This window comes from Cetorhinus maximus, chromosome 2 (assembly GCF_964194155.1).
Source record: "Cetorhinus maximus chromosome 2, sCetMax3.hap1.1, whole genome shotgun sequence".
Taxonomy (NCBI): domain Eukaryota; kingdom Metazoa; phylum Chordata; class Chondrichthyes; order Lamniformes; family Cetorhinidae; genus Cetorhinus; species Cetorhinus maximus.
This window is the reverse complement of record NC_135880.1, coordinates 215,446,292-215,474,083: the sequence shown is the minus strand read 5'-3', so window position 1 is coordinate 215,474,083 and position 27,792 is coordinate 215,446,292. Positions and strand designations below refer to the sequence as shown.

Here is a 27,792-nt window from a genome sequence, read left to right as displayed (position 1 = left end):
GTAATCTGCTCTCAGATTTTCACTGCTCTACAAGAAATTTGAAAATGCAATTAGGATTTTTTTGCCAGTTTGTGTAAGATTAGGCAGTTTCAAAACTCCAAGTACTGAGAAACTCAGTTGAAGCCCTGCCACTTGGAAAAATTAAGGCGGTGCACATAAAACATACACTAAAAATACTTGGTCTAGAATCAGCTCAACATTCAAAGAACCACTAAATGTTTTGTCACCGATTACCCAGTTCACATAGAAAATCTCGAGCTATGAATCAAGCTGGGAGACCAGCACTTAAGTGACATGGGGGTAAAGAACATAGCAGCACCAATTTATAGCTATAGATTACATACACACACCCCTTTTCATGATTAATTTAATTCGACCAAATGCGATGCCACTGTTGTTGATCCAACTTGTCAATTTCAAAGCAGACATAGCAGTTACCATGAAGGCAGGGCAATTAGAGTGGCAGGAAGCTTGTGTGGGGTGTAAACCCCAGTAAGGCCATTGGACAAAATGGCTTGTTTAGGTGCTGTAGATTCTATACATCACCTCCCCTGCTAACCACCCGCCCTCCAGTTATTTTCTAAAATTTGCTCAAGCTACCTCTTTTGGAGCCTACAATGTCCAACTTAAGTTTGTTAAATTAGCAGTGCAAGTTACATTCAGGCCATTGCAAAGGAGGGCAGGAGCAGTCAGCTGCTGAACAACGTCTTCCCTCCTATCTGTGAAACCAGCTGCGCTAACAGGGCAGTATCATTCCCTCTAGATATCGCCTTGACCCAGAATTCAGCTTGGAGCAGAAATGATGCATAACTTTTACGATGGTCCTTTATCAAAGGATGATGATGGTCATTAGGGCAACTGCTGTCAGAATGCAATTCCTCTCCTTAGGGGATGCTTACCTTTGCCAAATAAAGGTGTTCTTGGAAGGCTTCCAATGATTACACATCCTATTCAGTGCATAATTGAACAGGCTTGGCTAGAATGATTCTGGATTCGATGGCATATTACTTCCCTATGCATTGCCTTCTGCCAGTTCCTGATGGAAAATCTAATGACAAAACCCATTTACTCTTCCCCATTTCAGTATGCATTAGTGACAGACTAAAGGAAAGCTGTGCAATGAACCTTTGAGATTCAGTCTGCAGACTTCACTAATTGATGATGGGGATCGTAAAAATATCTTTTAAAAGTTGACAATGTCAAAACAAATGCCTTCACAGCACGAGTCCTGCTACAAAATCTGACTTTTACAGCGTATTTCCCACTACACAGTTAAATGGTAGCAAAACCCAATCAGCAGCATTTTGAGAACATGTTTATTCAAGGTGTTTAAAAAGGTATCGCTTTGTCTTTTGCATCTTCTCTCGAGTCAACTCACAGCTCCACAAGCAAATAGCTTGGCCACGGGTTGAATGCTGCCTATTCTGTATTTGGGTCCACCAAGAACCCCCTTCTCTAGAAAAAGGAATGATTGAGTTTTCAGTGGGAAATTTAGCTGAGTCGCCCTTGAAAATAATTCTCCTGTAGCATTCCATCAAAGTTCATACATTATTAACCTAAGACTGTACAGTTCTTCACTGACATTCATTTTGTTTACAATTTTCCACATTCAACCCTTCTAAGCTGTTCCGTGCCTGGCAACACAGGCTAACATCACATCTTGCATCGACCCACTTCCAGAATTTACTGACTCATATGTGCAATTTAAAGGATTAGAAAGAAATTATATAAACCCGAGATGAACGCAGCTCACAGAAAGAATGCCGAATTAAAATTCTGCTACAGTGACCCACCATTACTTCAGATCAATATGTCCTTTCAGACCTAAGTAGTTCCTGGCATTTGAACCTAGTGATTTTATTTATCTGCAAAACTGCAAAATCCATTTTGTATTTTCACTGAACAGTCATTAAAAGGAGGCGCCAAATGTTGCAGCTGGAGTAACACAATGGGGTTTTAGCACATTTCGTTGTCTACGCTCCATCTGGTCTTCAGCACACAGCAATGCCATGTATAACCAAACAGAAGCAACTGAACAAAACAAGACTTTGGAGGGGGGGGCGGGGTGTGTGTGGTTTGTCATCAACTTAATCCATATAAAGCATTCTAATCAATATCCAATTAAGTAATTTGGAAAATTACTTCATGCAAGTGTTGACAAATAAATATGCATTCTTCATTACTGGGTATTTGGCAGAATCCCTAGAACATCATCAGACGAAATGCTGAATTAGGATGCAGCAAGACTTGAAGCATCAATTTAGTTTGTTTGTGCCACTGCGCCCATAAAGGCTTTCTGATATGCTGGGAACTCAGGCAGAGTGAAAACTTTGGACAACTCCGGCACCCAATTTGTTGGCCCAAATCTTGCTAGATTGGGGAATCTCAGTGTTCGTAAGGACTTTTTTTTCCTGTGCCCATCGCCTTGAACATGATTTGTGTTGCAACTTGCTGGAAGTGCGAGCTGATAATGGCACAGCAAGGGCAAAGGGGCAACAGGGGCTTCAGTGAGCAACAAGACCAAGAGTCTTCCTCCTTAACAAATACGATTGGAGAATTGAGAAAGAAACAAGAACAACAGGGGGAATGCATTGGAATAAAATCGGGTACAGAAAAAAAGGGAAAACAAGATTGGATTAAGATACTTAGTGCATTTAATTGTCTTTCTCCATACTTGTGTTCATTCAGTTGAGAATTAGCATTGTGAATTTAAAAAAAAATGAATTGGCTATATTTAAAATGGAATTAAAATGGTTAAGATTACATTTGAAAGTCCTTGAAATCAATGTCTGTCAATACACCTAACCAAAACAAATATCCTAAACGGCTAATCAGAAAAATACCACCTCCTGCAGAATACTCTAGCTTTAACTTCATTCCACTTCCAATGCACCAGTCAGTGCGAAGCAGCCGCCTTGTTGAATCACTGTCACAATCATTTATCTTGACACTAAATCCATTTTCATCACAATCTTCCACAACCCCACTTAAAACTCTGATCCTTTCTCAGTGAGGAAAACGAATGCCATGGTTGAAAAGATTTTTGCTTTTAAAAAAAAATCTCCAGTTGACCAATGAAGTAATGATCTGTTGTTGATCATGACAGGGCAGATACACAACAGGAAAAAAAGACTGGCTTGAATTGATTCCCAAAATCTCATGCATACAGCCTACAGAATACATCTCAACATATGTTCCAAATCCATGGAGTGTTTTGTATGCAGCACACTTACAGAACATCGACCAGTTTTCATTACTCTTGAGTGAAGTACTCGCAAGAGTCCAAGCCACTTTTGTAAAATGTAAATAGCTGATTTGGCAGCTTGGTTGGAACAAAAGGGGGTAGTGCGTCACGAGTGTGGATCCTTGGAGCATGCAGAGTGCATGTATAATTGTGAACCATTTTGCTGTGGGGAGAGGAAAGCGAGGGCAAGGGTTTTCACCTAGCAAAAAATTTCAAGAGAGAAGGGAAAGAAAGAAATAAACGGAAAGGAGATGAGTGACTTCACAGAAAAAAAAAGGGGAAAAAATATTTGGAGTCAGCTCCCTTCACTGCAAAACAACAGCTTTAAAATAACTAAAAGCTCAAGAGCTTAAAAACGAGCAAGGTTTTAGGCTAAGCTATAATTTCTTTGCTCTATTTTAGTTAATCAAGTCCCATCAGGTCCTTCTCAAACTTTTGAGTCTTTTCTCTGTTTTCACCTGCATCTTTCACTTCCTGCTATTAAACCACTTAAATTGTTTCTTTGACAGCTTCACAAATTTCACATGTCTGAACCAATACAGTCTTTCCTCCACGACAGAGGTCACATGACAGTTTAGCTCCATTTCAAACTCAAGTTTCCTCGGAAGCTTTCCATCAACCCTCACATCTTATTTCTTTGTTAGCCAAGTTTAATCCATACGCAGCTGGAGATTTGCCTCGGCTTCAAACAGCCTCAATATTCATTGCATGATTTCAAAAGACATGTTTTCAAAGCTCCTACCTGCTTCAAAATTCTGGCATACTTTCTATTGTTCATGACATCTTCTGCTTAGCAATGGCCAATTGTGTACAAAAGCACCCATCTTAGTCCCCAGGCACACATGTGCTTTTCTATCGACAAACAAAATATTCAAGATCAAAACCTCCTTGAAGAGAATATCCATAGGCAAGTCAGTCTCTCTTCATATACAAGAATGAGCTAGGATGCAACTACTTTCTTCTACTCAATGACATTCAGATGTTTCTCATCACTTTGAAACTGGACTGTTTCTTGCTAATCACTGCTACAATCGGCCTCCCTGTTTCACCAAAACAGTTGTCTTACAAATGCTAAGATTTCTCAGATGTCAGTATCTGAAAAGCTGCACCATGATTAAAACTTAGAGGCCTCCTTGATGATCAAAAGCAGAATAACAGGTTACAGAAAATAAATCGGATGAGGAGAGAACTAGAACATGCCATCTTATGTGTGTGGCTATTCTTCACATTGATCATTTTAGTGTGCATCAGTGTTCTATGCCTTCAAGAGTATATTTTGCATTGACCGTACCATTTGTGTCCAAGGCTTCCCTCATTTTTCAAGTTGCATTTGCTCAATAAGCAGTATATAATTGTAGATGCCATCAAGAAGAAGCATTGCTTAATTTTTATTACCAAGTGTTAAGCACAACTAATAGTATTCAATTTGATTTACTGATCTCATAAACAACAGCGCAAGTGAGCAAAGCTTAAAAACGGAAATTTATGCCTTTCAAAATTCTACATTTGTTGGATCAAGGAGAAAAAAAACTCAAGCAAGGGAATACTCTGCTTCCTTGATGACTTAATTGCGTACAAGAACAATATATGTACACTTATGTAAGATGTATAAAGTGCCACCGGCTATATTTAGCATGTAATAATTGAAAGCTACTACAGTTGAGGTATTGGGCCAGATCTTGCATGAAAAATAACGTGTTAATGATGCATGGCATTATTAATGCTCAAATTGGCCAGCATAGTTTAAGACATGGCATGAGTTGTGAATCTCTGGAATATGCCGGGCAATTTACGTCACTGTGCCATTTGCTTTGCAAAAATGGCAATTTGTCTTTAGCCCCCCGCCCCCACCAATTATTTTAAGAACGTTCTGGATTTGCATATTAATGGACCATTAAATTCGCCACACAGGAAGTTAGTGCTGGAACTTTACAGCACGAAAACTTTTCAAGAGTGTGATAAACGTTCATGCAATGCCAAAAGAACCCATCAGGCTCAGAAAGGAAACAATTTAAACTGTTCATTCGCATTCCTGCCTGTAATAATTTGTTTTGAGATCTAACCAAATGTCAAATTTCATTTTTTTAAAAATCTTTTTTCTCTTCTCTCTTAAACCAGTCTTTCTTTCCCTCTCTATCTGCCTCTAATTTGACTTGAATTCATCCACCCTCTTCTCAGTTCCTTTCTCAATCCTCAAGTCTCATATGATGTGCTGTTTGTCCCATCATTCACCAAAGGCCGAAATGCCCAGTTACCCTTGCCCTGCAGTTATCAGCTGAAATTCGAGCTGAATTTTTAAATCAGTGAAAAAAATTTCAAGCTGAAGAGTGCAAAATATCTCAACCACACCTATGAAACGCCTTGCTACAGTAAGATCCATCACGGTAATTTAAAATAAGTACAACAAAGGAAACTTCTGCCCTGCCTAAATGATCACATTTGAATTGATAAACAACATTTTCCTCTACTGTGATGGATGCATTTCTGAAGTCAATTAGTCGAAGGTTAGAGAAACGCTCACATCCCAAATGATTTGCTCTAAAGGCAAATTTCAGTATAATGGACTGAATTACACACAAGACTAGAAGGCTTTATGATTCCCTAAGAGTATAATGAACTGTCATCAGAATACCTCAGCACAGGGCTTATGGATATATCATACACTTAATCTGCCATTCTTTGCATATTTTGAGTCTTCAGAACTCGATTTATACTTGGAGCAGATATTCAGGTAACAGCTAGGTTCCATTAGGTTGTGCTTCTGCTAATCAACCCCAGATCTGAACGATTTATGGACAAACCAAGTGCAAGTCCTGCCTCACTCCAAAAAAAAAAATTCCCTACCTATACTCCTGTTAGATATTTTGCACTACTTTCCCTTTGAAAAAATCTTCCCAAAAAATAATTCCTCTTGCCTCGGGCATTTGCTGCTATCTGGAGCTCATCCAAACTATGTTTGATAGTTGGACTATCAAAACTATAGAGCAGAAGTTTCGAAACTTGAGCATACGCAAAATCAACACGAGTGCAAAAAGTTGCAAAGGTTTCCAGCTGTGTGGAACCTCAAAGAAGGAATAAGTATCATGCGAGTTGAAATAGAATTTACCTCCAACACCACCTCATCCAATCCCCAGGATAGCAATACAGTGAGAACTAAACTCTTCAGCTGTATGAATAAATCCTGGTATGTTTTCCATATTATCTATTGTAACAGACAGTGTGATACGGAACATCCCCATCTTACCCACTGTTTCCAAAATTCACATGCCCCATAAAATTTACAACTGCCTTACACAGCACAGAGTATAGAACTAGGGAACCCAAACTCATAAGAGGACGGCCAATTTGGACTGAGATGAGGAGGAATTTCTTCACTCAGAGGGTTGTGAATCTGTGGAATTCTCCACCCTAGGGGGATGTGGGCTCTCAATCATCGAATATAGTCAAGGCAATATTTGTACTTTAAGGGAATTAAGGGCTATGGGGTTCAAGTGGGAAAAGAGTGAAGGTTGAGGATCAGCCACGGTCTTATTTCATGGCAGAGTAGACTCGAGGGTTTGTACTTCCTACTCCCATTTGTTATTTTCCTAAGTGTATTAATAACAGCTCCTGCAGTACTCAACTGGTTAAGTATTGGGCCACTATGAAGCAGAAGATCCAAGGTGCATCCTTCATGAACTAACTTCTGTAGAATATGGTTAGGAGTGCTACAAATGACCCTGATATTCTTGGATTGGTGAAGAATAAATATCTGCCAATGCTCCTGCTCAAGACCCTCTGACCTCTGCATTCCTTCAGGTCTGTGCATCACCATTTTGCATTGCTCCGCCATTGGTGGCAGTGCTTTCTCGGTGCGAAGATCTGGAACACCCTCTAAACAGCTCGGTGCCTTCTCTCCACCTTTGAGACGTTTCATAAGACCTACTTCTTTCACCAACCTTCCAGCCATCTGTCCTAAAATCTTATGCAGCTCGGTGTCAAAATTTGGTTCCATAACACGGTGAAGCAGCTCGGGATGTTTTACTGCATTAAAAGGCGCTATATAAATGCAGGTTATTATTGTTGCCGATAACTAACCAGAGATCCTTTTTTTCGGAAGTTTCTTTGGGTGGACGTTAGCTGCTAATGTTTTACTGCTGCTGACTGCCTGCTGTTGCATCAAAATAGGCCTTAAGTGTAACTGTCCCATTGGAATGCCCCTGTTTGTGATTAACCTGTGAACACTCATTGCTAATGTGTGTTTAAGATACTGATAAGCAATGAGCATAAGTGAAACTAGCCTGGCAAGGAGTCAACACCTTTAGCAGAGCAACGCAGAAAGTTGGATGGAAAATAAGGAGGAAAAACAACATATTAACAAAAGTAATGTTTCTTTTTCCAGCTCAGTTTTACACATTTATATGAACATAAAGACACACCAGAGTATTTTTGTGTTAACGTTGAAAATTGAAACAGATTCAGTTTTGTCCTTGCCCTGTTTTCCAATGCATCGATCCCACAAACATCAACACTTTGAAGTTAACCAATAGATCCGCATTACACACTTCAAAACTATCAAGCCTTACCCTTAATGGTGCAGCCCAGAGAAAGACCTGGTATTTTAAAGGAAGCATTTTGAAATCACATACTACCCCATACATGCTTGACGAATGAAAATGTCACCCGCCATGCTTACACAGAGGAGGCAGTTTATTGCACAGTAACCAATCAGAATTAACACTGCAGAAGCAATGGAGCACATTTTTTGCACGTTAGCCCAGGTTTCCATTTTATTTTTAATGTCACAAATGGCAGGCACCAAGTTCCAGGGCTGTCGCTGAACTGAGCAATTCAATCTGTGGCTGCTTGATGAACATCAGCAGAAAATGGTCATTGGGCTGAATTTTTAAGTGTCTCTCAGTGGGGTTGGGGGCACGTAAAATAGGAGGGGGGGTGGGGGGGCACACAGGTAAAATGGGGTGGGCACCCATCGCACCACTTTTCACCCACTACCCCTCCCCACCACCACTTTTCACTCAGCCCCACCCACTCCCCCACCCCGAGTTCACCCTGCATAATATGGGTGGGAGGGACATGGGGGGTTACTGGCAGGCACCGAAATTGGCAGTCGGTGTTTAAATTTACGATTAATGGTCAATTAGGCTTGTTTCAAGCCAATTGACTCTGGTAATATGCTGCACACACACGCCCTTTGGCCTGGACAGCCAGGTGGGAGCGGGAAGCCCAATTTTTCACCTCGAGTTGTCAAAGAGCGACAAGGAAAGGATTGCCAGGGGGTGGGTGTCGCTCTCCAGGGAGAGTCTCTTTTAGGTTGAACACCCCCTTCCTTCCTACCTGCTCCCTCCCTTAAACCCACACCTTCCCCCCACCCCCACGCACATCCCCCACTGCCCCTTTACCTAACCTACCCAAACCCTACTGGCCCAAGACCTCGGACTTAACTGCTTTGGGGATCCAAGGCCTTGGGGCCCTTTCTTCACCAGCAGCCCCAGCAGCAGCTGGCACTGCCAGGACTCACGGAGCTGCCAGCAAATTGGATTGGCCAGCAGCTCCGGGGGGTGGGGGGAGGGGGGGAGCTTCCGCCCCTCATCCCACTCAGCCCTTGTTAATTAGACCCGCAGTGCTTCATTGCTGTGTGGGTCAGCGTGCAGCAGGTCAGCTCCACGCCGACGTGTGTGTGTGTGTGTGTGTGTTGGGGGGCGCATGCGCTGAACCCCACCCCAATATTATTCAGCCCATTGAGATAGAGCCTTGAACTTGCCAGGCATTCAATCCCCTCCCCACCCCACCCAAGGCCAAATTTTCTTCTCGCTCGAAGATGTTGTTCCAGGTCGTTCCCCACTACCTCCTGTAAGCAGCAATTCATCAGGTGCAGGTCTAGGTACTGAATGTCAGGTTATTTGATGTTGCCTTCAACGAACACCAACACATGCACACAGTCAGAGACTTCCTGTAGGACACTTAGGACAATCATCCTTTCTCTATTCCAAGGCTCTTGAAGCCAACTGTAGCACCTCTATTCTTGCCTTTACGGAGATTAATTGACTGAGCCATTGGGAGATACTAGAAGTTCTTTTGAATTGGTTCTCATTGTCCTTTTATGAAGATAATGTGATGTAGTTGAAAAGGCAGGCTGAAAAACAGCATAAACCTGGCCACCATGTGGTAGGTAATTTAAAACAAATTTTTTCCCTGCATCATTGAATAATCAGAAAAGCAAAAAAAACCTCAGTCTTTTCAATACTTTTATGAAAACTGCTTGTTTTATTTAACCAAGACGCAGCAATTTTTAGAAAACCAGACATCAGAAAAAACTGATGCATGGACTCTGATGATGACTACAGCTACAAGTACAATATAGATATGGTAGGACCACAAATGACCAAAAGATCATGTGTAGAGACTCCAATGGCTCTGTGGGTAAATGCACCATGTGTGGTGATGGTCCCACATGCAAAATGTTATCGCTTTCCTATGCTGAGTAAACTAGTTTCAACCAGTTTTGGACATTGAAATTCATCCTAGATTATGATGGGAAAGGAATCCCATTTGGCTTCTCCCTCCCAACTGGCATTCAGCAATCCTTGATGGACAATGCACTTCTGTACCATCAGGCTAGGCAAAAGTACCCTCAAATGGACACCGTCTAGACTTCTCTCTTGAAACAAGGATGGGAAGACCAGTGGCTACCAGCAGAGTTGGATACCCTTGTGGAAATGGTCATCAGCAGCGAAGAAAAAATTAGGTTTTTGTTTTGGAATACATTACTAGTGAGTGATCACGCCTATTCAATGCAGTTTAAGTACATGGTTCACATGTAACAGTGCATCCACAAGGATGCATAGATACATACAGGGATACATAGATACATGCCTTTAGACACATGTTCAAACCTGTTCATGAAAAAAATGTACATGCAAACTACATTTCATTAAATCCTCAGAGGTTTACCATCAGTTACTGGCAGGAACAGTGTCTGGTCTTGGAGCATTTCATAACTGGGGGTGTGTTCCACTTACCTAAAAGACAAAAAGGGAGAGATCTTCATTACAAAAAGGTATGATTTTTTATTGTTAGAAAGACTGCAACTTTTTAAATAGGTAAACATGGATTGTTGCCGATGATGCAGGAAATGAAGACCGGGATAAAATGCATTCAAATTTCAAGTCAATATAAATTTAGCAACTCGACTATAAAAGTTAATTTTTACACCCGATATGTAACATTTGACAGTGAGTCTGATTGTTCCTGTGTACTCAGAGTGTGGATACATTAACAAATAACGTGGCAGTGTAATTTATGCATATGTTCATTAATTAACGTTTTATGTGCACAGACACAATTACAACAAACTCCGTTCTTCTCAAATGGAAACAAACAGAATACTAGCACGTGATGTAGTGCACGTTGACAAAAAGTCAAACAAAAATGGAAAAAGGGATCAGAAGATAAGTAACCAGACCAGTGGATCCCATCAACACTGAGAAGCAGAATTTTAGTACCAGGTATGTACTCACCAGGCTCATCCAAGGCAGGTAGTGGGAGTCGGAAAAATTCCTGGCCCACCCTGCCTGCCTTAGAAAAAAGTGCCCGCAAAGGTGGAATCTTCATTGACATGGACTTGGGGGTGGGTGGGGGGGATGGTGTGTGGGTTAGAGTCAGCCACAGGGTGCCAAGGCCCAGCCAGTGCCGTGGGAAACACAAAGGTCCTTCAGCCCTTGCCCTCCAAGCACTCCCTATGTCCACTAATGCCCCCCAACCACCACCCCATGGCCTCTTTTTGCCCCCTAAGCCAACCTCTAACCTTCCACTCACCCCTATGACCCCTCATGCCCTCTACGCCAAGCTCTGCCTTTCTAGGAGGCATGCGGGGCAATGGAAGGGCAGAGCTTAGAGTGCCAGAGGCGCTTTTGACAGGAACCAGCCCGCATCATTTAACGGCACTCCCAAAAATCAGGCACCCATAGAATGGGGATGGGAAACCCGGAATCAGGACCCGCCCACCATTTTTTAAAGGGCTCCCAAGTCATCCCAACTGAGTAAAAATCCAGGCCTCAGAATCTGTTATGATATGAGGTGCGCTTAACCGCCAGAACATCACAGAAAAATAGCATGTGCTGTAATCCTTGTTATTGTAATCACAAGTGCAAACATATTGAACCGCTGTTCAGGAAAAGCTGCCCAACATAGATCAAAGTGCATTGTCACTGTCGCTGGGTCAAAATCCTGGAACTCCCTCCCTAACAGCACTGTGAGTGTACCTACACCACATGGACTGCAGTGGTTCAAGAAGGCAGCTCACCACCACCACCTCAAGGGCAACTAGGGATGGGCACTAGATGCTGGCCCGGCCAGTGAAACCCACATCCCGTGATAGAATTTTTAAAAAAGTTGTCTCTTCCCCTATGGCCACTCCTGTTACTGAAGAAACAGAAGCAAATAACATCATGATTTGGATGATCTGTTGCCATGACAGCATAGTAACACTCACACATCTGAGACTGTGGAGTTGGCTCCTCAGCAAACATGGGACACACTTGTCACAGAATGCGCTGGGGTCACCAGAGTATTCTTGTTAACTAAAATACCCTCAATAGCTTAGAAGTACCATTACACATCATCACCTCCCACAATGAAGCTTGCAAGGTCAAAAGCCCAGGCAGCAAGTGCAAGGATACTGCACACAGGAATTGGTTTATTAACTGTAAGGAAATTAATTGAAGTTAAGTCTTGTGACTGGATTTCCACCTTCCATGTCTATAATAGCTATATTCTGCAAGATGTATGGTAGAAGGCAATGTTATAAATTTAAATTTCCTCATAAAACCATGCATTTGTGATAGTGTAAGTTTATTATGTTTTTGAGACTGTGTCTCTATTTAGGGTAAAGTGGAAGGTTTAAAGGGATCAAGTGACCTGGTCTGAATTCTGCTGATTGCAAGTCTGAGTGGCTTTGGTGTTAAAGATTAAAGGTGGTTCACGTTGTTTTACTGGAGAGAAGGTGCAAGGTATTCACGCCAGTAAAAAATCACCAAAACATCTGTGCAGATGCTGGATAGACTGTTAGTCTCCAAAGTCCCAGAGAGGTGTTAGGAGTGACAAGTTTTATAAATGGTTATACTAAAATCTGTCTATTTAATTTCAAGATTGGGAGTCTAAAGGATAGCTAATTAGCATTTCTATGTAGATACGAGGCCCATATGATTCATATGGCCATGGACATGGGTTTTGGGGTGGCATTGGGGAGTGTTCATAGAAGGCCAGGGCATTAGAGGGCATTTTCTTAAAATATTGCTGAACCTCACAGACAGTATCAGTCTGCGAGAGAGAGAGAGATTGATTGTTTAGTCAATGTTACTTTTAGTTTGTTTGTTACAATGAATATCTTAAAACTTGAAGTCTTGTTGAGTGATCCTTTCAGTCATTCACTGGCAATTTGTATTTCCTTTCATCAGTTATTGCTCTCTATGTGGATAACAACATGCATTACGGCCTAGTATGTCAGTGCTTCATCAGCTAAGAGTACTCACTGGATGATGTACTTTAACCAATTGCTATCAGCATTACTACTCCATGATCACTTAACTCCTGTGCTTCAGGGAGTCCCAGACTCTCCTATTTTTCATTCTGCTCTGAAGCACTCCACTACACAAGGCTCTGTCCCAGAGGATGAGTAAAAGTCCAAGCTATAGGGGAAAAGAGAGACCAAAGGACCTTCAAGCTTGGGCTGCTTTTCTTAAGTGTCCAGTGTGGTGTGATATTAGATACTTCAATTTTGTACGTCAGTATTACTGAGTGCTCAGACTTAAAAGGGCATGAAGGACATTTAGTCCAAGATAGGCAATCATAGTAGGGCAGCATGTTGACTGAATATCCACAAATAAATTTATAGATCTATAAAGCTGCCTTTAAAAAAAAAAGCTCTTTCAATGCTTTATAGTACTTATTCATCAAATCCCACTGAACCACAACACTCCATCCTAATCAAAGGGCTCACTGCACTTATAAAATTTGAATTATTTTTCAAACAGCAACCACAACATTCTTCACTACGCCACAGAGCCACCTGCGAGACAGACAGGTCAGAAAAGTTTCAGGTTTGACCTCCTGCCTGCACTGTTCCAATTGTATAGGTATTAGGGAAGCTACAAATGGCCAGGGATTGCCTGGACTGGGAGGAGGGAGGAAAGCGAAAGAACAGAGTAGAACAAAAAAATATTGGTGAAAGTTTCCTCGGTTTGCTGAATGAACGCTGCTGTGTAGAAATGTTGGGTAATTGTAGGATCAGGCTTGGTTAATGTTATCCTACACTGATGATCAAACAGTCTGCTCAGACTTATTGGGTCACACATGACAAATGACCATTGATGACTGGCAGCCCATTGGAACTGTTACCCACCCCGCCCCCTGCCTTCAACATGAAGATTTAGGAAATGGACAGAATAATCAGTACATTTCACATCTGCCAAAAAAATTAGGAAGTAGAGATCAAAGAATGAATGAAAATCGAGTAATTGTCACCTGAACATTAGCAAACTATAGAGACAATTCTGTGATCCATACTCATGCAATAATGTTCTCAGAACATAGAAGGGTCTTTCAAATTAACACATGGAAAATCACAGGTTGCGCGCAGGTATGTTCAGAGATATGCCCCCTCTAATCTCCATTTATCCATGTATGTAGAGTGCATGTGTGTAAAAAGGACAAACAGGAAGTGGAAAATGTTGGGATTAGTAACATACAACAGGGTAAATGTATAAGATTCTCATAAATGGCTTATTGAAAGTTAACAAGACGATAATCAATAGTTTATCATGAACAAAAGATGCTTAACGACGGTGTCCCTGCTTTCAAACATTGCCCAACTATAAAGTCAGGAAAAGCTTAAAATAAAATAAAAATCACACATCAAGCACCAAAAAACATACAGCTGGCCTGGAGTGATTTCAAAGCAGTCACATAAACTTCATACTTAGATGATTTACAAATCACTGGAGCTTTACAAAGGTAGCTGATGTCTTCACCTGAAGCTCTGAATTAGTTTACTGCTTTGTAATGATTTTCAGGTATTCATTCATTTCCGTTTATTGTACCGCTTCAATAATTAGCACCTTACTGCAGAATTATTAAAACTGCAATGATACATGTACCAGTTAACTGAATGTGACAACAGTCAAATACAGCAGATGCAAAGCTATCTGTTAACAGCTTGCTTATTTATTATCTTTCATGGTAATGATCATTCTACAATTGAACTTAATTTTCGGGTGCATATTTAACACGCCGGGTCCCGAATCAACACATGCGATAACGTGAAAGGTATCCATGAGCACCTCCCTTCTCAGAACCACCTCTGGTAGTCACCAAATACAGAAATCTGAAATCACTTAATGCTGATATTGGTCTGTGGTTTGCACTGTTGACAATTGTTTCCCCTATACATGTAATCCCCAAGACTATTTGTTCCGTGATCAAATGGTTTGGCATTGAGTTATTGCCCAGTATGATAGGCACATTCTTAGGCCTCCATCAATGTCACCATGAAACAAGCTATTGGGAAGTGTGGCAGTGCCACTTGAAGTCCCTCTCTCTCCTATTCTCCTTTCGTGAACCGTATTTAAGCTTTATTTAATGAGCCGGAGGTGCACTGGTGTAAGCAAGAGTGAAATTCTGCACTACAGGTGGGAGAGGACACTGGACAAAAGGGGTAGAGAAAGCAGGAAACAATATGCTATTGACCATGCTCTGGCACAGATTCTACACATTGCATCAGTTGCTTCAGGATTTGTGTAGTTCACAATGGCAGACAGAATGTAAAATGAAACATGAACAGAAAAGATGGTTCTGATCTAAAAGTGGTGACCAATTTGCGAGGCTCTGGGAACTCTCCTAAGATATCGGAGGTGAAAAAAAAAGTTAATATAATTGCAGCAAATTGAAATTTAGATCAGCTTTATAGATTGAGGCAAGGTTCTACCCAACTAAGGTGCATAGAATAAAGAAAAGCTGTTAATTATTAAACCCTTGCTTGGGTTCTCAACTGAGGATTATATAAATAAGTCATTGAATCCCACTAGGGAAAAAAAACACCCAAAAACAGAAGAAATTGAATTACAAAAGTTAAAGAAGCACAGATATTGATCCCAAAATCTAAAAGACCCATTCAGCAAATTCAAACCAAATACCCTGCCGAAGCAGTATCCCTGCTGGGCTAAATGAGTTAAGCTTACAGCATTAATGTCAAATCCAATATAGCACGTTAAACTGAAATGATACATTAAACTGGGAGATTTAAAAAAAAAACTGAATCTACATCAAGTACAAAATACTAAAACGTACACACTTAGAACACCCCTACGGCTTTTCAGCTCCCAATAATTGCATGACAGAATTTCCAGTGAAAACATTGGATGTTTCAGTGCTGTTGGACACACCTCATTAGCCATTTGAGTGGAACATACCCCATGACAGCTAACTCACAGAGAGCATAGCCCTCTGCATCTATCTTGAAGATGACAAAAATTGGTCAAGAAGCTGACCGCAGGACCTCTGCAATCCATAGAATCCACAGCTCCACTCCTACTGTTTTTAACTCAATACTATATCAAATCGATAGCTACACAAGAAGCCAAGTGAATTAGCATATCTTGTATATATATAAGGCTGGGAAACTAAAATACTGAAAAAACAGAAAAAAGCTGGAAATACTCAGCAGGTCTGGCAGCATCTGCGGAGAGAGAAACAGAGTTAACTTCAGGACAGTCCCCCTTCATCAGAACATCGACCTGAAATGGGCCAAATGGTCTCCTTCTGTTCTGTAACTATTCTCTATGATTTTACATTAACTCTGTTTCTCTCTCCACTGATGCTGCCATACCTGCTGAGTATTTCCAGCATTTTTTGGGTCTTCTTTCATATTTGCATTATTTTGGTTTTGAAGTGAAACAGTGCCCAAGTTGAACTGTTTTGTCTTTACAAGTCTAAGGTTGGAGCTGCAAGGGCAGTGCAGCTCTGTTTACTATGAATGTTCCTGCCTGTATAACATATTGTTAGTATTACTCATGTGTTGCTATGTGAAAGTTAGCACAGAAGCTCGAGCAAAGGAGGCAATCCAAGAAACTTATAACCTCGGTCATTCCTTCATTAATATTTTACTTGCAAATATACACCCAAAAGACATTACAGTAAATGTAGATAATTAACAAAGATCAGCAGCATCTTTATGATGGTTAATGAAGTGCTTAACCCGATTAGAGGAACCCATTGTGTTCACTCAGAAGTAATTAGTCACTGCAGCTGGATCTGAATTCTGCACATTTTATGATTCTGAATTTAAACGATTTCCTCATGAAAGCAAACCTCACCAAACCAATAGATAAAAAACAAACTGCAAATGAAATAAAATAAAAATCAAAAGAAAGCCAGTCATCTGAAAGCAGAAGGTTAATGGTCTCTGGTGGGACCATTCGTCACAACGTTTCTGACAAGGGACCCTAACCTACACCATTAACTGATTTCTCCCAGAAGCTGGGAACTTGGTTTGCTTTTCCAACAGTTTGCTTTCATGTCCTACCAGGTAATTCTCCCAATGTTGGCTGAAAAGAGTCTTGAGGCTGAAGCACAGTATGGTGTTCAGCTTACATTGAAACATGGCCTGTTTCATTAAAGCCTCAATTTGGTTGCTCCTAGCTGTGCTAAATACGCAAACCTGGAGGTTACAGCATTAATTATAAAGGACATTTCTCAAGATTGGCAATGAGGGGGTGAAGGGGTTAAGGGGAAGGGGTAGGGGAGAAGGGGGCTGGGGGGAAGGGGTAAAGAGAAGGGGCAGAGGGCAGGGGAAGGGGGATGAGGGTGGGGTAGAGGGAGGGAGTAAGGGGATGGGAGGTAATGGGGAGAGGGAGGGGGGAGGAACACAGAAGGGGAGGGAGAATGGCAGAAGGGGGAGGGGGGAACGAGGAGAAAGGGGATGGGGGAAGACAGGAAAAGGGGAGGGGGGGGAAGAGGAGAAGGGGGAAAAGAGGGGAGCAGTGAGCAAATGGGGTACAGCGGGGAGGGGGAGCAGTGGGAGGAAAGGTGGGGGGAGAGGGAAGGGGGAAAAGGGGAGGGGGAAAGGGGGAATTTCCAGTCTGGAAAAAAAACTGAAGAACCTAACTGACTTCCTTTCTTGCAAGACATAGGTATAAGTGCGCAGGAGGCCACAACCAGAGGGTATAATTGATTTGACACCCAAGAAAAAGGTAGATGACCTTGTCCCGCATATTCTGCAAGTATGGACATCTCTGGAGAAATAATGTGACACAAAACACAATAAAACCACAAACTTTTATGTACATCTGTAGTTTTTGGTATGTGATCAATGTAATAGCTTAATGAAACCTTAAAATTATCCACAGGTTGTTTGCAGCAAAAAGCTGAATTAAATGACTACAGTATCCAGTTAGTTTTCAACAAAATGGGCATCGATGGGAAAGCAATACTGTATTTGCATATAGATGCAAACTCGGAACGTTACAATCTCGAAACATTAACTCAACTCCTCTCTACACAGAAGCTGCCAGACCTGCTGAGTTTTTCCAGCATTTTCTGGTTTTGTTGCATTTGCATATGACGGTCAGCAGGTGATACCCTCAACTGACATGACCACAAATTTTGCATCTACTGTTGACTCCTTGCTGAGCACTACCCTAGAGTTAACTGCGTGCCTGCAGGGAGAAACAAATGAAGGTTTGCAGAGAGCTACTTATGTGACTTTCCATGTTCAGTGGCAGGAACAGGAACTTTTACAGGAATTGGAAGGGGACGAGAGAGAAAGGGTTCCACTGCTAAAAGTAAAAGATTGTTGAACACTTTCTATTCAGCATGAATTGCAATGTATTAACAGATAACAGCAACCTGACAGGTGTGTATGCAGGTGTGGCCAATGTGCTGTACCCTTGGTAAATCTGGATCTCCTGATGATCGGAGTTAACAGCTGCGACAAGCCCAAAATTTTTCATTAATTGCAAATTGAACACTTTGGAAATCAGCAGAGGGGCACATTAGCTCAGAACTTACTGGGCTACTTAAACAAGCAAACCAATTATTTCTTCACAAAAGTATAAAATGAGCGCCAATGTAAGAAAATTTTAACGGTGCCCCATGGAATCAATTTGAATCTTACAGGTGTGAAAGTAGCAGAATGGCATCCTTAGAAAGGCAAAGCGTGGGTTGCAAAACTCTCTCTTGCAGTTTACAAGTTATATTTCAAATTGCACTTTGCAGCAAAATATTCAAAGATTGGGCACCATGTTGAAATTTGAAAAGCTAGGAATAATAAAGGATGCCAGATAGCATAAGAGGGGAAGCGGTGGCATAGTGGCCTGGTATTCCAGAGACACAGGGTAATGCTCGGGGGACCCGGGTTCGATTCCCAGCACAGCAGATGGTGAAATTTGAATTAAAAGCCTGGTGATGACCATCAAAGCATTGTTGTAAAAACCCATCTGGCTCACTAATGTTCTTTAGGGAAGGAAATCCGCTGTCCTTCGTGACTCCAGACCTACAGCAATGTGGTTGACCCTTAAAATACCCCCGATCAAGGGCAATTGGGGATGGGCAATAAATGCTGGCCTATGAATCCCAGGAATGAATAAAAAAACGGAAGCAGTAGTCTGCCCTTTGGCCCATCAAGCCTACTCCACCATTCAATAAGATCATGGCTGATTGGGTTGTGGCCTCAACTTCACTTTCCAGTTAGTTTTCAACAAAATGGGAATTGGGCATCCCCTTAACTCACTTGTCAATCAAAAATCTGTCTAACTCATGTTCTTATTCAATGACCCAGCCTCTACTGCTCTCTTGGGAAACAAATCCCCAAAGATTAATGAAAAGAAATTCTTACACATCTCCATCTTAAATGGGGGACCCCTCAACTATTCCCCCTAGTTCTAGATTTCCCTATGAGAGGAAACATCCTCTCAGCATCTACCCTGTCAAGCCCCCTCAATCTTATATGTTACAATAAGATCACATCTAATTCTTTTTAACTCCAATTATTGTAGGACCTACCTGCTCAATGTTTCCTTATAAGACAACCCTTCACTCTTAGAATCAGACTTAGTGAACTTAAAGAACCTCTAAACTCTTTACAATGCAAGTATATCCTTAATTAAGTAAGGAGACCAAAACTGTATACAATGAACTAGGTCAGGTCTTAACAATGCCCTGTACAATTGTAGCAAGACTTGCCTACCTTTATACTCCATTCCCCCTGCAATAAAGGCCAACATTTAATTTGCCTCCCTAATTACTTGCTGTACCTGCATACCAACTGTTTGAGATTCATGTACAAGGACACCCAGATCTCTCTACTATAGCATTCTGAAGTCTCTCTCCATTCAAATAATATTCTGCTTTTCTATTCTTCTGCCAAAATGGACAACTTCACATTTACCCACATTATATTCCATGTGCCAATTTTTTTGCCCACACATTTAACCTATATCCCTTTGCTGACTCTTTGCATTCTCCACACAACTTGCTTTCCTACTTCGCTCTTTATCATCAGCAAATGTTGCTACAATGCAGTCTGTCCCTTCATCCAAGTCATTAATGTAGCTCATTGATAATTGAGCCCCCAGCACTGACCCCTGTGACACTCCACCAGCTACATCTGCTGGTTCCGCTTTGTTTGTTACATCTTTAAAGAACTCTAATAAATTTGTCGAACATGATTTCCCTTTCACAAAACCATGTTATGTTGACTCTGCCTGGATAATAGTGTGATTATCTAAGTGTCCTGCTACTAACTCCTTAATAATGGTTTCTAGCATTTCCCAATAAAGAAGTTGGAATATTGGGTCTATAGTTTCCAGCTTTGTCCCCCTTCTTTCTTGAATACTGATGTTCATTGGTGGTTTTCCAATCTGCTAAGAGCTTTCCAGAATCCAGACCATTTTTAGAAGATTACAACTAATGCATCCACCATCTCTGCAGCCACTTCCTTTAACACCCTAGGATGTAGGCCAGGGGGCTTGTCAGCCTTTAGTCCCATTAGTTTTTCTCAAGTGCTTTATCTCTAGTGATTGTGAAGTTCCTGTCTTCCTTTTGCTTGGGTTTCTTTCTGTGTCTTCTGCTGTGAAGACAGGTGCAAAATACGTGTTCAAAGTCTCTGCCATTTCCTTGTTTCCGATTATTAATTTCCCAGGCTCTAAGAGACCAAAACTTACTTTAGCTACTCTCTTCCTTTTTAAATACTTAAAGAAGCTTTTATTGTCAGTTTCTTACTAGTTCTCTCTCATACTCCAATTTCTCACTCTATATTTTTTAGTCATCTTTTGCTGGTGTCTGAAATTTTCCCACTGTTACATGCAAAAAAAATATAGAATTATGGAACAAGTTACGAGGGGCATTTAACACTATAGATTATAGTATAAATGTGAATTCACTGTGGTTAAGTCCACCACAGAGTTGGGTTCATTGGGACTAACAAACATACCTAAAGCACATTAAGACAGGAGTGGAAATAACAAATAATTTAAAAAAAAATCTATGGCATTATTTTTATCATAAAAGGAGGAATTTGACATTCTGCAATATCAAATTAAGTGTTTCAAGGCTAGAGAGATTGTTCAGAGAGGTTATGACTCTGTCATTAAAAACCTACTTACACCTCATTCAACATGGTGTAACCTTGTCGAGGGTTTTTATAGTGAAGCTAACAGAATAAAAAAGTGAAAGTTCACATCAGATCAGTGATTTTTAATTGATTTCACTCTGTGAGGACTTCAACAGAACACTCGATGGTGCAGCGCAGTTATCAGTGAAAACAACTTCTGGATTTTCATGTTTCACTGTGCATGTGCAAGCACCAGAATTTCTGCTTGTGTTACGAATGTAAAATTTAAAAGATTATTTTGTTTCAGGACTGTGTCTTTAATTTACAGTAAAACATAGGAATGAAGGGAGTCACCTAACCTGCACTGAATTCTGCTCGGCAATAAGCCCAAGTAGCTTGGTTGTTAAAGATTAAAGGGAAGAAGGTGCAAGATGTTCACAGCTTTAGACAATGGTAGGAACAGCTGTGCTGACTGTGGATAGGCTGTTAGTCTCCACGTCTCACAGGGAGCTGTTTGAAATGTCAGGCTTTATAAGTGGTTATACTTTAGGCTGTCTGTTGAGTTCCAAGGAAGAATGGAGTTGAGGGTTGAGAAGATAGCTAATTAATGTTTCTACCTGGTTACAAAGCCCATGTGATTCACGTTGACATTGAGATGAGCTTTTGGAAGGGAAAGGTCCATAGAAAGTCATTGTAGTGTCAGGTTGCAGGGTTTCTGCAGCTCTCAGATACAAGTCAGTCTGCAGCCAAGTGAGAGTCAGAGACAAGAGATAGCGACAGCTATCCCCGCACATGAAGCAGAGAAAATGCTGACTCCATGGTTCACCACGCAGAACATGGGTGGTAGCTTGAGCTTAGCTTGAAGAGACAGAGTTCATAAGGATTTAAATGAGGCTGGAAGATTCACCTAGCTTGCGCTAGATGGAAGAAATCTTGATTGTAACTCTCACAGTAAAGTCAGTTCAGGGATCAGAAGCTAGCCAGCTTGGGAAGGAACAAGAGAGTGAGCCATTGGGAGTGAAGAATGGCTTTGGACTGGTTTCAGGAGAATGAAGCGTCTGCTTAAGGGACATTGTAAAGTAGAACCATAGGGGGTGATCTTCGGTTGCACTAAAAGTTATATGGGGCGTTTCTTTTCTGTAGTTTAGGGTATAAGTAGCCTACAAAATAGTGTTTAATCAACATTGCTGTTAGCTTGTTACAGTCTTAAACCTTGAAATCTTGTCGTGTGATCCTTTCAGTCCGTCGCTGGAAATTCGAATACCTTTTTAAAAGCCATTAGTCTCTGTGGATATTTATAGATATATATTTCTACAAGTGGAAACTACAACCAAACTGAGCCAAGCCCGTTATCTCTGCATTCCACCTTGAAAACCACAAGGCACACAACACCCTAAATGTCATCTTCTGTGGAGAAAAAGTGCGACATGACCTGACTTTCACCTATCTTTGAGTGGGCCTTGATCGCTCCCTGACTTACCATCACCACCTCTAAAAGTATGAAAAGACCAAGACACGAGTGAGCATCACCCGGAACATGCCGGAACAAGCTCGGGAGCAAAAACCACCATCCTTCATACTCCTTCCGTAGCTCTGGCCTTCTTGACAGCTGAGAACTGTGCACCTGTTTGGGCCTCAAGCCATCCCACCAAATTCCCTGATACTCAACTTCACTCAGTAACCAGGATCATCTCTGGAACGGAGATCAACTCCAGTTCAGTGGTTACCACCCTCTCAACTATCGCCCCTCCCTCCATTTAACGTGATGTGGCAACACGCAGAGAAATAGAGTCTCACCAGCAGCAACTTGGGCCTGACCACGGGGAGCTGCAAGGCCACCCTCCCCCAGCTTCACCACGTGGCTCTACGAAACCCCCTCTGGGCACAAATCGAACATCTCCAAAACCACTGATGAAACCTGGGAGGAAAGATTGGGTAGAAAACACTCTCCCAAGTAAACACATTGGTTGTTGAGATGTTGGGTCAGAGCCAGACTTCAATCTCCTCCTTGAGCATGCGGATAACCCTCAACAGGGCACAGGCTGGACATGGCTGATGATGACCACCTTGCCTGGCTGCGACAGCGGAAACTCAGAACAAACCATGGACCACATAATAACATCTTGCCCTCGACTCAAGTTTGAGAGTGACATCCTGGAACTACACTTGCTCTCCAGCAGGACAGGTTAGGGGGCTTGACATTAGAACTCTGGTGACAGCTTCCGCTTCTAAAGCCATAAAAAAGAGAGGGAAATTGTAAAACCGGTTTTATAGTTGATGTTGTTATCTTCGCTGCTGTTACAACAGCAAAATCCAGTTGAACGTGTCCATGCTTGGCATCTAACCAGGGCATCTGAGGGTACTAGGTGATGCCATACCACAAGACCCTAGTTCCACTTGTTAGTCTCACTTAAAGCCCAAGCTGTCATCTAATGATAATGTCACCACTGTCAACACCCCTTTGTCCTTTTGTCTATGACATCTTTGGCAGTCTCTTCTTGGCCTCCACCTATCACTGGCCCCCTATCGAGCTCTCCTGTCCCACCCCCTTCTACCAGCTTATATTTCATCTCATTTCTATATGTCTTAGCTCTGATGAAGAGTCATACGGACTCGAAACGTCAACTGTATCCCTCTCCGCAGATGCTGTCAGGCCTGCTGAGGTATTTTTGTTTTTGTTCTAGATTTCCAGCATCTGCAGTATTTTGCTTTCATCTTTCAGACTGGTTCACCAACCCAATACAGTTAACGCAATATTTCATTAATATGTAGTTTAATGCAGATCTTAATTTGAAATCACTGGACATTTCATTGCATGTCAAACGTTCTGTCTCCATTACAGAACAGGGAAGGGCACAATAAAAGAAAGAAAGACTTGCATTTATATAGTACCTTTCATGATCTTAGTCTGCCCCTGAAGCACTTTATGGCCAATAAAATACTTCTCAATTGCAGTCATTGCTGTATTGTAGGGGTCTATACAAGCACTGCCACATAAAGTGCTTGGTGACCTGGCATTTTGATCAGAAGGATTTGCTTTTCACAGCATCAGCAAGTTCACCTTCTTGTCCAGAGTGTTAAAAATCTATTGCATCAGCACCTTACACAGTACAGTCTCACCTTCATTTACAAAGGGGTATAGGAATGCTTCTGATCAGAAGAATAGCTCACATTTGACATTAAAATAAAATGGTGCTTGGTTCAGATGATGAATCGGTTTAGAAGCAGACCTCAATGTGAGTGCAGCTCTCAGGAACAATACCTGACAACTGACCAACCTTACTGCACCAGAATGATGTGTTTTAAAATTAACCTCCACACATATAGCCAGTCTGCAAACTTGCCTTTCTTAATTTTAAAAATGAGGCACTCTGTTGAAACCTGGTTTTCAAAGGCTGGGATTTTCCACACCCGATCGTAATGGGCGTATTCGGTGGTGAGAATCTCATGAGAAGGTCCTAGACGCGCTTCCTGGCGATGTGAATCCAGGATCATCCCCGACATCCCCCCACACCGCCCCAGTCAAGGGTAAGCACCACCGTCAGGAACTTAATTTGAATGCATTTGCATCTCGTTATTATGGCCATGCGAGAATCGATACCCACTCACCCACTGCCCCCGCCACATCAAATTTAAAACCCACATCAGTGTGATTTTACAATGGCGTGATTTACAACCGGCTTTAAAAGGCGTACACCTGGCGACCCGAGCTTCAAGGAGAACTCGGAGATGAGTGCACACAAATTCATGCAGCACTTGCAACGATCCCAATACATGGGAGAGGCTCCGAGGGTTTGGGGCCGTGGTCACAGTCAAGTCTTCACAGCGGCTTCTTCGTGGCTGGCTGTGGTGCTGGGACAAGAGCGACAGCACAGGCGGGGAAGGGGTGTAGAGAACCTCGGGGCAAGGGCAACAGTGCTGGGGAGAAGGGAACCTTGGGGAAGGGCTACTGTCCAAGGGGAGGAGGGAACCTTTGGGCAAGGGCAACAGCACGAGGGGGATCATGGCAACCACGGACTGAAGTTTGAACACAAATGCGTGCCTGGGGTGGAGGGGGAAAAGAGGGGGAAGAAAATGGCAGGGCAAATGCCAAAACATGTAAAAGATGAGCACCATGCCACAGCTAGGAGTGTTTAGCTTGAACTCAATTGACATACCTGGAGTCAGGCTAATCATGCAACTGTGCCCATTCAAGCAGCACTTAATCCTCTCAGTGCCAATGACTGCTCCTCCAATGTTAACGCATCATGCCGCAAACTTCAAACTCAAACGAGTGCTGCAGAACCATTGGGCGTCTGGGCAAGCTTGAGGATCCTCTTGGGAAAGGTGGCCATCGAACACTGACAGAGGGGTGCGCTTCTAGTCCCTTTAAGTTGACATTGAGGGGTCAGCCTCATGGTTCAAGCAAACTGCGAAGCCTTGGAGTGCAGGTTACGACAACGCCTGCGTCTGAGAGTTCAGGATGCAGTCAAGCGGCTGAAGATGTCGCCACTTGGTCATGTGGTGTGGGGCGGTGCTGAGTGTGGGCATGGTGAACCATCACTCACACTAAACATTGGGCATGCATGTGGTAGCCTAGTCTCTCTGACATGCGTTAAGGGGCCTTGAGAGGCAGCCATAGGCGATGACTTGGCCAAGAGTCATCCTTAGGAGACAACTGCTGCCCCTCGCACCTATCCCTTTCACACTGCAGTGAGGACACCATCAGATGAAACCTGGTAGGGATCTTAATGCCTGCCTCATTGCTTATAGGCAGGAGAGAAGACGGCTTGACAAAGGGAGGAGCATAGCCCTGAAGACTAAGTGATGGCAGGACCTCCTCTGCACACAGAATGGTCCAGATCGGCCAGCTGGATGGCATTATTTTCAAAGTCTGTGAGGCCCTTGATGTTGGGCATCCTCCACCAGTCTCCCTTTTGTTGTGTGCCAGCTTGGCCTGCATGAATACATAAGGAGAGAGAGAGTGTAAGCAGGACGTCTATCAGACCAGATGAGAAGGATGCCGGGCATGTGTGGGTGCTGAGTGGTGCTGTGGATGGGATGAGGACACAATTTGCAGGGCAGAGAAAGGGGGTGTATGTATGTGTCCCTGTGGAAGTGTGATGGGTGTGAGAGTGTGTGAATGGAGAGTGATGGTGGAACAGAAGAGATCATACACCCTCTTTCAGCACTGGGTGGCTGTCCTCTTTTAGAGGGCTGACCACCGCGGGCACCACCTCCCATGCTGGATTTGTCACCTTGGATGAGATTCTTCACCCAGAGCGGGGGTAGAGGGCATTGCAGTGGGCCTCCACTGCGTCCAGTAGGTGCTTGAGGGAGGGGTCGCTAAATCTGGGGGCAGCATCTTTCCAACCATTGGCAGTCATCAGTTCCCAACAGCTTCCTATCCCTTAGAGAGAGCTAGCTCTGTGCAGGGGTGGCCTTTAAATATAGCGCCTGGTTTACTGAAGGCCTGAGATGACGGCAGGGCGAGTAAATCAGATGCCACTGGTGTCCTGACGTAAAAACCATTCCTCTCAATTTTTTTAAACAAAAAGTGGCACACGATACGACGGGACAAGCCACTATTGCCATCGGCGGGTCACACGCTGATTTCCCCACCCGATATCAGACTTTGCCGATTTCTGGGACAATTGCACCCAAAGACTTAACTTTGGCATTAGTTAACAATATGTTGACAGCATATTGAAATAAAGCAACATCTACATTTTGTACTGTCCTAGCCCATGATCCAATCACATTTTACAGAGAAGCAGATTTTTTTTTTTTAAACAGGCAAACCGTTAGCCGGAATGGAAATCACAGTTCAAATTGCGTTACACTGATCTGCTCCGACAGAAGACGAGTTTAACTGTTTTGCACACCATAACTTCAACTGCTTCCTCAAGCCACAGTTCAAAGATTTTGTGATTAATTTTCCCTCCAACTAAATTAACTATCAATTTCTGGGATAACTGCAGCATGAACTTCAGTGATGGATTGTTAATTCTAATCTATTACGCAGGTACACATCCTATTACAAGGTGGTGTCTTTCCTGGTTCGTCAAGTAGAGCCCATGTGTGAACAAGGCAGCAAAAAATAAATCTACTATTAATTGGGCAGCAGTACTCACATCCACTCAATGTAGGAGCTGCAAACATCACAAGTAAAATGGTGCTATGGCAGAGAGGAGATACATCTAGTTGCACCAAACTTCCATGGAAATTACCCCCTTTTCCCACAGATTTTCTTGCTTCCAAATTCTAAGGGATCTGGTGAAACTCTCATTCTTCATTGGAAGAACTTAACGCCTGAGATTCCATGGAGCCCAATTCACCCATGACCATTTACAAAGATGTGCCAATGTCATTCTTTCTGCTATCCTGTACTCTCCAAAGCATTTGTTTTCTTCCAATTCCATGTGACTGGACAGGACAGTTTTATACAAAGCATTTGCAATGATCAATCATCAAAACACAAATCTGGATGGCCTCTTCTACTTGCATATCGAACAACTCCACCAGAGAAGCTGTCTGAAAGTGGCTAATTCTTGTCTCCATTCAGGTGTAAGCCAATAGATGTTAACACAGCTGGGGGTGTCAACAGAAAAAGGCAAAACATTAACCTTTGCAAATTAATAATACCAGGCAAAATTAGGTTAAATAAGCTCATCATCTAGTCATTTTACACATGACCTTTTTCTTCAATCAGTGCACAAGACAGCACATAGATTGACTGAGCATCCATTCAAGGAAACCAGGTGCAGGTACAAAAATTAAAAAATTGAAACCAGATTTGAACTGCAACGATCCACCAGGTTTGCCAAGAGAATGAAAATTTGTAAGTCCCTCAATTATTGCAGCAAGGATCCTCAGGCAGGCTGGGTTCTATGAAACCATAAGCTCACGCTACTTCACCATGCTGACGGCATACTGATGGGTTTTCAACAGGGCCGGCATCCTGCCC

The 27,792-nt window shown here is 42.4% G+C and overlaps 1 protein-coding gene across 5 annotated transcripts in view; it reads right to left on the bottom strand.

The window, feature by feature from the left end:
- cadm1a (cell adhesion molecule 1a) overlaps window positions 1-27,792 on the bottom strand; it is a 391,655-nt gene that overhangs the window by 172,099 nt on the left and 191,764 nt on the right. The window contains exon 1 of one of the 5 annotated variants that reach the window (XM_078532194.1): window positions 10,196-10,250. The exons of the other annotated variants lie outside the window; for them this stretch is intronic. Within the exon in view, the coding sequence (XP_078388320.1) occupies window positions 10,196-10,235 (40 nt within the window). The 5' untranslated portion in view covers window positions 10,236-10,250. Of the gene's footprint in view, window positions 1-10,195; window positions 10,251-27,792 lie in introns of those variants that run through there. 5 annotated transcript variants of the gene reach the window in all.